At 38.3% G+C, this 11,639-nt stretch overlaps 1 protein-coding gene across 1 annotated transcript in view; it reads left to right on the top strand.

Annotated features, from left to right (window-relative positions):
- The first annotated feature begins 235 nt into the window (after positions 1-235).
- Positions 236-11,639, top strand: part of PDSS2 (decaprenyl diphosphate synthase subunit 2) — a 254,629-nt gene continuing 243,225 nt past the window's right edge. The window contains exon 1 of the mRNA XM_029945385.1: positions 236-793. Coding sequence (XP_029801245.1) covers positions 498-793 — 296 coding nt within the window. The 5' untranslated portion in view covers positions 236-497. The remainder of the gene's footprint in view (positions 794-11,639) is intronic.

Here is an 11,639-nt window from a genome sequence, read left to right as displayed (position 1 = left end):
AGCCCCCAAGCAACACCCGAACCGTGGACAACCTAAGCCCTACAACCTTGGCTGAGAGAGAGTGCGGGAGGGGCCTAAGCATTCGCCCTACCCCTTGCTTTCCCGGTTTCACTCCCAAGGCCCCGCCCCTTCAGGGGCGTTCGCGACTGCGTCGTAAAGTAGGGAACATTCTTTGCTCCTGAACAGCCCGCCTCTGTCTTTACGACAGACCGTATTCCACGCCTCCAATATGGCGTCCCCCATTTAATAAGCGGCCGTAGTTTCCACTCAGGTGGCCAGGGGCAGTGCTGAGCTTGGGCTGTTGTCTATGTAGTCTGAAGTGCTGAAAGCTGTAGTTAAAGTTCGTTTCTAGTCACGGTTCCAGGAACTCTCCCTTCTTTCAGGGTCTGGAGTTGCCGTCTCCTTCTAGCTCCTGCAAGTTCTTCCTCTGACACTGGTTTGTTCCCTGCGCCACCTCCGGACACCCCCCAAATCCCTGACACTCCCAGACTCAAACTATGAGCCTTCTGCAGCTGCTGTTGCGCTTACCCCGTTATCTCGGGGTCTCGGGTTCCCCGCGACGCTTGTGGTGGTCCCCGTTCCTCGATACAGTCTCCTCGGTGGGCTCCTGGCGTGGTCAGTCCTCCAGGTCCCCGGCCCACTGGAACCAAGTGGTGTCAGAGGCGGAGAAGATCGTGGGCTATCCCACGTCCTTCATGAGCCTCCGCTGCCTGCTGAGCGACGAGCTCAGCAACATCGCTATGCAGGTGCGGAAGCTGGTGGGGACTCAGCACCCTCTGCTTACCACGGCCAGGTGAGCTACTCCCTCTCCTCCTGATGCACTCCCACCCACTGGAGTTCTTTTTCCTGGCCGACGCACCCTTCCTACCTCGCTCAGACTGGCTCCGTGGTCATTTCTTTTTATCCCTTACTTTCTTCAGACCTCTTGGACATTTGATGTTTTTTCTCTAGTCCACTCACCTTAACTTTTTAACTCCATGTGCTCACATGAACGGATAAGTGGTTTTCTTACTTTGTAGTGTTATTGCTTCATAATTATTCAGGGTAAAGATGCCTCAGTGAATTATGGAGAAATCGAGTAGGGATATGGGTTTGAGTCACCTTTTCTAGGAATGGTCTTTTAAAAGTGAGATAGGTTGATGTTCGGTTCCGCACTGTTCGAGAGGTCGCGTCCAGAAAAAATGGGGAGGAGAAATGCTGAAGGTAGACAGTTCTTTCCAGCTAATGTCCCAGGCTTAGCGTAGGAATTTATTCACTCAGGAGTCACGATCCCCTTGGGATTTTTATCCCTTAAGCTGGACTACTACTGTGAAACTTGCTATGAGGGTTTTAAGACCACAGCTTATGCTTCCAGTAAAAACAAACATTTTTTTATTTGTAAATATCAAACATACTGAGAAGTTGCAAGAATAAAAATAGTAGGAAGAACACGCCTGTATACCTTTTAATCAAATTCACCTATTTTATACAAATATACATGCTATTTACATGTATATGTAAAATACACGCGTATTTCTAATGAATCATTTGAGAGTAGATTGCATACATCATGATCCTTTTTACCTAAATACTTAATTGTGTATTTCCTAAGCATTGGAATATTATTTACAGTATTTAAGCACATTTAATATTGACATAGTACTTTTGTTTATTTAATCTACCGTTGATATGCCAGTTTTGTTAATTGACCCAGTAATGTCCTTGATAGCTCTTTTCTCTAGTACAGAAACTAGCCTAGCATCACATGTTACAGTTAGTTGTCCTGTCTCTTTAGACTCCTTCTATTGGGAACATTTCCACAGTTCTTTGCTTTTGTGAGTAAAGCAGTAGTTCTTAAGTGGGGCAGTTTTGCCTCCTAGAGAACATTGGCCATATATGGAGATGGCGTAACTGGGGCATGCTACTGGCATTTAGTGGGTGGAGGCCAGAGATGCCGTTAAATACCCTGCAATTCCCAGAATAGCCCCTACCGTGAAGAATTATGTGTCCCCCTCTATCAGTAGTACCAAAGTGGAGAAGCCTTAGACAAAAATATCTTTTCCTGTTTTCTTTTGTTAAACTTTTATTTGGAAGTAATTGTAGATTCACTTGCTTTGGGGAGAAATAAGAGAGTGAGCCAATGTACGTTTTACCCAGTTTTCCCAATAGTAACATCTTGTACAACTATGGTACAATATCAGAAGTAGATTAATGGCATTGATAGAGCCAAGATGCAGAACATTTCTGTCACTAGAAGGATCCCTTCTGTTGCCCTTTTATAACCACCCCCGCTTCTCTTGCCCAACCCCTTGCTGTAATTTTTTATGAGACACCTGTCATTTCTTTGTCACTGTGAAGGTTACCAAATAGCAATAATAACGTGATTTCATTTGTTGGCATTATCTCCAGTGATCAGAAATGTCATTTTATGACTGGGCTAAACTTGGTCTGTAGATGGAATGTTAATTATCCAAAGATTTTAGATGCTATACACTCAACACACACACACACACACACACACACACACACACACCAACATGCACATACTTATATGTTTTACACCTTAATAATTAAAGTAATGAGCTTTCCATCCAGTTTAAAAAGTATAACTACGAATCCTTTTGAAACTCTCTGTACTTCCCAGCCTGGGCCTCTGAGCCCCAGCATACTGGATTTTGTGTTTATTTTTCCTTGTTAAAAATTATATCAGTGTTCCTCTAAGTAATACCGTGTTAAATTTTGCTCACTTTTGAAATTTATAAATATGATAGTTTATTGCATGTAGTCTGCTATGCTTACTTTTTTATTCATAATTGTTCCTGATTCATCCATGTCATGTTTAATTGTACTTCATTAGTTTTTCACTGTATGTGTATGAAATCCTACCACGTGAATATGCCACAGTCTTCTTTCAGTCAGCATTTGGGTGGTTTGCATTTCTGTGTTATGAAAAATGCTACTGTGAATGTGTTTGCACACATCTCCTGGCGTACTTGTCTTGAGAGAATAGATACAGGAGTGTATGCACGTTCCGCTTTAGTAAATAATACTGCATTGTTTTCCAGAGTGATTGTGCTAGTGACACTCTCATGACCATGTCTGAGTTCAGATTATTCCATGTTCTTGCAGTACTACAACTATAAAGTTTCTTACTCTTTACTAATCAAATAGCAAGTTTTACCATATGTGGTGGGAATGGTGGTGTTAGTGGTGGGGGTTGGAGTAGTACATTGCATTGTGCTTATTGTAGTCTTTGTAATAAAACATTGAAGTGAAAAGGGCAGAGCTAGAAAAAGTGTCATTAATGTGTATGTTCTGAGAATTATAATCCATATACTTAGTTGCTAGCACATTAGATGGGGTGTTGGAGAAGATTCCTTCTGAAACCACAGAGAGACACAGTAGACCAAAGTTTGTAAGACTAATTGTTTTAAAAATTTTCTGTTTGCAGCCTTCCCTGCCCGCCCAGTACCATAATAGAGTGGAAAAAATGGGGAGAACAAAATATTAAGTTTCACAAGGTGTTGTGGTAACATATGTGGATTTTGTAAGAAAAGAGCTAATGTGCATGTAGTTTTATTATATTTACTTTGATAGTGTATTGCAAATTATGTATTTAAACAGTCTAAACTCACAGGCAATCAGTGAACAAACAACTTTTAGGGAGGGAGTCCTGTATTTATTTGTTTTAACAGTGGAGCAGGCATTTAATCATAGGATAGGCAGGCTGTGATATCTTTTTTTTTTAGTTTTTTATTTATTTTGAGAGAGAGAGAGAGAGCATAAGCAGGGGAGGGGCGGAGAGAGAGGATCCTAAGCAAACTCCATGCCATCAGCACAGAGCTGAATGTGGGGCTTGAACTCATGAACTGTGAGATCATGACCTGAGCCAGAATCAAGAGTCAGATGCTTAACCAACTGAGCCACCCAGGCACCCCCAGACTGTATGATTATTGTTAATTATTATTGAAACATGGATTAAACAACGATATTTTTTCAAGTGATGTACACCTTTGTTGAAATCTTACCAGCAAAGTATTGGTAATTAAGAGGAAGATGCTCTCAGTATGTTAACCAAGAACACAAAGAACCCTTGTATTTGATTTAGTTAGGACCATAGGAAACTGGACTTGGTAAATTCTTTTATAGTTTTATTTTACATTTTGAATTTCCATCATTGACTAAACCAATATTCCAGACCCTTGGACCATTTTCCTTTTTGTTTAAATCTACATGGGGTGTTAGAGATGAACCACGTCTAATATTCCTAAAATTTTGGTGAAGGGTGGCATTTTTGGCAAACAGGAGGAGAAAAAAAGCAAATCACCATAATTTATTATTCATTGCCTTTTCTTTAACTAAGCCATCTCATGAAGAAAAAGAGCCTAGAAGTGTACTCTAACAGATTCAGAAGTGAGATTAATTTAAAATCTTGAGATTTGGTGAAATAATGATTTTATTACTAGGAACAGTGTAGCTGCTAATTTATACCCTTGTTAGTCTAGATATCCTAGGATCTTAATATTGTAAGTTCCAATTTGATAAAAGAAATCCTCAGTTAATTAGCTCAATGTTTATTGAAGCTTATGGAGGAATGTAAAGAAGTCTAAAACATGGACTGTGTTCCTTGATGAACAGGCATTGTGTTGGACACAAGTATATTTACATCTGTCTACCAGAAGGAAGTAAATGACTTGTGGCTAATGAGTAGTGGCGGTGTATTAGCTCTTTCATTTTGAGATACTGAAGTGGCCTTGAATAGTAGAGAACCTCTCATGAAGAAATTGGGATGTCATTAGGATGGGTGGACAGAAATTATATAGGTAATATTTTAGGGTGGTGGTAATATATTACATATTGTTTCCTTTGTGATTCTTTTTTCTCCTTTCTTCCCCAAGCTTTCATACCTGTAGTAGGTATGCGGGGGGGGGGGGCTTAAAAGCAAGAATAAGCAGTGCAGTAAAGTAAAATGAGCAGCAAGGAAAGAGCTAGAATAGCTAAAACAATGGTAGGGAAGAAAAAGTGGGAAGAATCATTCTTCCTAATGTTAAGTCTTAGATATAATTTCATTGATCAAGACAGTGTGGCATTGGCAGAGTAGTAGACAGATCAATGCAGCAGAATAGAGAGCTCAGAAATAGATCAACACAAATATGCCCAATTGATTTTTGACAAAGGTACAAAAGTAGTTCAATGGGAGGAGAATAGTCTTTTCAACAAATGTTGCTGGAATGATTGGACATCATTGACAAAACAATGACCCCTGACCTAAACCTTATACCTTAAAAAAAAAAAAAAAGTAAAATGGATACCTGTGAGATCAATGTAAAATGAATTTCAGTGTGAAATGTAAAACCGTATAACTTGTAGGAGAAAATACAGGAGAACATCTCCAGGACCTAGAGCTAGGGAAACAGTTACTAGACATAATGCCAAAACCCCATTTCATAAGAGAAACAAAATCTTCATTTAATGGACTTCACTAAAATTAAAGACTTTGCTCTGTAAAAGACCCCGTTAATAGGGTGAAAAGATTAGCCACAGATTACAGGAAAATATCTGCAAATCAAATATCTGAAGGACTTGTATCCAGGATATGTATAGAACTCTCCAAACTCAGTGGTGAGAAAGTAAACAGTACAATTAGAAAATGAGCAGAATATTTACTATTGAAGCTTGAAAAGATGTGAGTTCTTTGTGTGCAACCTTTCATTTATGCATGTGAGAGGGTTATCATTTTTTTAAATATTTTTACATTGTAGTACTTGTTTTGCTTGTTGGTGGTGTTTGCTTATTTAATACATTCTGTCAAGGACAGAAATTACATGCTGGTTTTTTTCCCCCCCTAGGGAGTGTGTCTTGGGTTTTTCCCTTATTATTTTCTTTACTTTTTTTTTTCTTTCCTCTTTTTTTTATGGTGATGGGGGTGGTTATGTTTAATTGAAGTTGCTTTTACAGCACCAAAGACTATATAAAAAGTAGCTACTTTTTTGCATGGACCTCAAGTATACTGTAGTATAGAGGTGGAATTTAAGGAAAGGTATTAAGCAGGCTGTGTTTTAGCTTATGGGCAAGTAATAAATTATATCATGTATCTTGAAAGTATCATAGATAAGCTGCTATGTTACAATTGCCACTTCAGATAGCTGTGAAATTAGGTGATTAACTAGTTGGTACCTAACCTTCTAATTTCTGTATAAGTCTAATTACATGAAATAGAAGTGGGGGTTTTGAGTTTTTACTTTGCTTTTCTGTTTGGAGTATCATTGAAACTACTGTATTGTAAATGACAGAAAATAATTGCATGTTAAAAAAATAAATTGCATAAAAAAAAATAAAAATAAAAGAAAATGAGCAAAAAGAACCTGTAAAGATGATAAGTAAGCTTATGTAACATCGGCCATTAGAAAAATGAAACCCGTGATAACTACTACATACCAAATAGACTGGCTCAAATTTAAAATATTGACAATATGAAGTCCTAGTTAAGAGGCAGAGAAACTAGGTTTCTTTTATATCGCTGACGGGAATGTAAAAATGGCACAGCCACACTGAAAAACAGTTTGGCAGCTTCTTATAAAATTAAACATACATTTACCATATAACCCAACAATCACACTCCAGAGAATTTATTCCAGAGAAGTAAAAACTTATGTCGAAACTTACACACAAATGTTTATAGCAACTTTATATGTAATAGCTAAAAACTGGAAATAAACCAAATGTCATTCACTGGTGAATTGTTGAACAAATAGTGATACATCCACGCAGTAAAATGCTACTCAACAATAAAAATAACTGAACTATTTATTCATACAACACTTTGAATGAATCTGGAAAGAATTATGCTGAATGAAATAAGTCAATCCACACTACTGGTAGGATGTAAAAAGCCACTAGACAATACAATATGATGGTTCTTCAGAAAATTAAAAATATAGTTACCCTATAATCCAACAATTCCTTTTCTGGGTATATATCCCAAAGAATTGAAAGCAGAGTCTCAAATAGATGCTTGTTCACCCATGTTCATAGCAGCATTTTCGCAATAGCCTAGAGGTGGAAGCTACCCAGATGTCCATCAATAAGTGAATGGATGAACAAAATGCCATATACATTTAATAGAATATTGTTTAGCCTTAAAAAGGAAATGCTGGCACATGTTACAAATGATGAACCTTGAGGACATTATGCTAAGCGAAATAAGCCATTCACCAAAAGACAAATACTGTATGATTCCATTGATATGAGGTATCTAGAGTAGTCTCATTCAGACAAACAAAGTAATATGGTGGTTACCAGGGGCTGGAAGGAGCGGGTGATGGAAAGTTGTCAGTTAATGGATGGTAGAGTTTTAGTTTTGCAAGATGAAAACGTTCTGGAGGTTGGTTGCACAACAGTATGAATATACTGAACTGTACACTTAAAAATGATGAAGATGGGGGTGCATGGGTGGCTTGATTGAGCATCGAACCATTGATTTTGGCTCAGGTCATAATCTCACGGTCATGAGATTGAGCCCCGCATCAGGCTCTATGCTAAGCATGGAGCCTGCTTAAAATTTATTCTCATTCGTTCTCCCTCTCCCTCTCCCTCTCCCTCTCCCTCTCCCTCTCCCTCTCTATCCCCTCTTCCCCCCTTCTCCTGGTTGTGCTCCCTCTCTCTCTCCCTCAAAAAAGAAGGTGAAGATGGTAAATTTTACCACAATTAAAGAAAAAGTCAAAGGTTTATAAGCTGTTGGAAAGGAAGAATTTACTCTGCCTTTCAAGATCCTTCTAGCTGGACTAAGAATCAAAATGACATGAGGCAGATTAACAGGAGAAAATAAAATTTAATAGCATACGTGTGGGGAATCCGCATAGACATGAAATTCCAAAGACAATGAGACAAGGAGATGGTTATATGAGCTAAGAAGAGGGGTTGGGGTGTGGAGATTACAAAAGGGAGAAAGACCTGCTAATGTAGGAAGGTGAAAGGAGATGTTTGGAAAACAAATCTTGTCCTATTATGCACATAATTTTTTTAGGTAAAGAGGAATCTGTTAATAGTTCTTTCTGGTTTGAGCGTGCAGTTAAGGGTGAGGTAAAGAGCTTTTCCTTGATATGCTGGGTTTCTGTTGCTTTTAACTTTAATGTTCATACCAAAGTAGCCCATTTTGGGGTAGCCTGCCCTTGGCCCCTGCAATACTGTACGATTCCTTTATTTATTTATTTAATGTTTATTTTTGAGAGAGAGAGAGAGAGAGAGAGAGAATGAGTGGGGGTGGATCAGAGAGAGGGAGACACACAATCAGAAGCAGGCTCCAGTCTCGGAACTGCCAGCACAGAGCCCAACATGGGGCTCAAACTCACAGACTGCAAGATCTTGACCTGAGCCGTAGTTGGATGCTAAACTAACTGAGCCACCCAGGTACCGCTGTATGATTACTTTTATACAACATTCTCAAAGTGACAAAACTATGGAGATGGAGAACAGATTAGTGCTTGCTAGAGTCAGGGACAGTGTGGGGAGCAGGGAAGGTATAAATACAAAGAGGTATTTTGTGGTGATGGAACATTTCAGTATCTTGATTCTGATGGTGGTTACATGAATCTATACATGGGGTAAAGGTGCTTAGAACTATACACCCCTATACACACAAATGAATACAGGTTGAGAAAAGTGCTGAAAATGGAATACGCTCTGTAGTTCTGTTAATGCTAATGTTCCAGTGTTCATTTTTAGTTTTCTATGGTACTGCAGCTATATACTGAAGGAAGCTAGACGAAGGGTACATAGGACACTGTACTATTTTTGCAAGTCTCTGTGAGTCTATAATTATTTCAAAAAAGTGAAAAGAATCACTTTGAATTGAGAGAGAGAATGAATGAATGAATGAATGAATGAACAAATGAACAAACCAACAAACAAGCAGCAGGCCTGGGAGACAGGAGACCTGCATGTTGTAGTTTCATCTCTGTCAGTAGGTAACAGATGACCCCATCTTTTCCTGGGCTTTAGTTTCCTAAGCAATGAAATAGGGAGTTTGAATAAATGATTTCCAAAGATGCTGCCATTTCTGGACTAGTATAGAAATTAGTGTTGTGATTGACTATGGCAGATAAGGGAGCAATTGTCATTTTTCAAGTGGGAGTGAGCAGATTGAATGCAATGTGGTAACACAAATCTATAGTCCTTTTCCTACTATTTAAAAATCCTAAAAGCTGAGAAAAGAGAATGTTTTTTCAGGCTCATAAATCTGACCTGAACTGATGTGAGATTATTTATAGTCTTTCTTTATTCCACTTAATGTGAATATTCATGCATTTTGCTGCAGAAATATTCATGTGTTTGATTACAGGGTGTAGCCCCAGATCCTGCTGGAGAGCTGGGTAAAATGTACCCTCCTAAAATTGGAAAAATTTTGAATTGGTTTCAGGGACTTTGGATGAGGGACTGTGGACCTCTCCAAGCTGGACAGTGGGATGTAGGCTGGAGTAGAAGCCCAGGTACGCAGTGTAGATTGGCAAAGTAGTAGAGGCTGAAGGTAGCAACTGGGCATCAACCCCCTCTTCCCCTCAGTAGAACTTGCCCTCTATAGTTCATTACTATCTTGCTGATTAAATGTAATTATCCACTTGTGCAAAATATATATTTTTATTTTTAATCATTTAAATTTCTGTATAAATTATCACAGCTCTCCCCTACTATCTGAAGGTAAGAGCATCTGTATGAAACCTTCTATAAGCCAAGATGGCATAAAGAAGCAGTTACCATTAATTTAAATGGAAAAATTTTTGAGCATTCCCAGACCCAAGAAATAATCTCCCTTAGGGATTTTTGATACTTTAGGACACATCTTGCTAACGAATGCACCAAATAGGTCAAGATAAGCACAGATGCTCACAGACACAGTTTGGAGCTGAGGCAGCTTGATGTTGAGTGTGGCTCCTGGGGAAGGAGCTTGCCCTGCCACTCGCACTGCTCCGATGCACACTGCCTCCAGGATGGCTCGCTGCAAAACAGACACTGAATGCCAAGTTTGCTTTTCACCTTTTTTTCATAAAAGTGAAAATCCTCTTTTTATCTCTTTTGGTTGGTGAAAATATCTTAATGTATGTCTTTGTAAAACAAAATGGCTTAACTTGAACTTTAAAAGGCAGGGGATACCTATATATTTTTTTTTTTTAGTACTTTTAGTTTTATATACTACCTATTGCCAAGAACTTAAATGCTTTTAATAATCATATGGAGGACACTAAATTGTTTCTAAGGTAATGACTCATACTGTTTTCATACAGAATTAGTTAAAGTTTTGTTGTTTATACATAGTTGATTTCATTGAGCAATGTGACTTTGTTTTCATTGAGTACTGCTGACACATTTGGCTTTTAGGATTAAATTTTGTTTAAATACTCTGTCTTTTTCATTTTTGCCTCGATCTCTACTGCACATTGAGATAGATGGGATTAATTTAATATGCATTTAGTAGAGACAAATTATGACATCTCATCTCTCTCTTAAGGGGTGTTAAGACCTTGGCAGAGACATTTTGTTTCTGAGTTCACTACAGTTAGTTGGCTACCTGAAAACCTTCTTAGTCTTTTCTGCATGTTAAAATTCTTCAGAGATATTTGAATTTATTATTAGAAAATAAATTTTAGTCTCCATGTTTATAAAAGACCTTTTCTAGATTCACTTCTGTAGTTACTGACTGAAAACCTGCGTTACTTATGAGGGACTTTTTTTTTTGTATGACTAGGAGGAAATTAAAATTTTTTATTCATTCCACAAATATTTGAGGTGCTTTTGGCATGGGATGTACAAACAAGAATAAGACACAGTTGCTGCCCTTCAGGAATTCATCAGAGACAGTATAGTGAGCATGAGCTCTAGAATCAGACTCTTTAGAATTATTTCCTGGCTGTACCACTACCAAGCTATGTGATCTCAGGCGATTTCCTTAACCTCTTTGTGCTTTAGTTTCTTCATTTTTAAAATGGGGATGATAACAGTACCTATATGTTAGGGGTTTTAAAAAAAATTTTTTTTATGTTAGGGTTTTATGAAGATTAAATGGGTAAATATAAGTAAAGTGCTTAGAGCAGTATCTGGCACATAGAAAATATCCAAATGTTAGCAATTTTTATCATTAGTAGTAATTCATTTTAGTGGGGAGATGTGCACATAATGAGAATACCTTGGGATAAATGCTATAGTATGTGTGAATGATATGCTGTGGAGACAGGGAGAAAAAAATCTCTACAGAAACTTGAAGATTTTCAAAGGCAAGGTGATGTAAGAGTTGGGTCATGGTGGATGAGAAGGAAATGACCCAGGCAGGCAGATAAATTAAAACACAAGAAATTGCTTAGTGAAGTATAAGGAAGTAGTGGCTTGTTTGGTGTGGGCTGAATGTGGGGGATGGGATGAGGCAAAAAGGTTGAACATGTATGTCTACCTCTGCCAAGATAGAGTAACCAGTGCTGGACTTTACCTTCCACTGGGAACAAATAGAAAACTGGATTTAAAAAATATGAAACCATTGTATTCTTGGAGTACAAGCCAGTACAGGCTTGTGATTCCTGTCAGAGGGGAAACAGATGAGGTGAGAACTATCACTCTGGCTTTCTGCTGGGTGGTATTTTCCAGATAGCAACACAGAAAGGGGGAACGCCAGT

Source organism: Suricata suricatta, chromosome 7, assembly GCF_006229205.1.
Source record: "Suricata suricatta isolate VVHF042 chromosome 7, meerkat_22Aug2017_6uvM2_HiC, whole genome shotgun sequence".
Classification (NCBI taxonomy): Eukaryota; Metazoa; Chordata; class Mammalia; order Carnivora; family Herpestidae; genus Suricata; species Suricata suricatta.
Note: the sequence above shows the minus strand (reverse complement) of the source record. Positions and strands in the feature narration are given on the sequence as shown.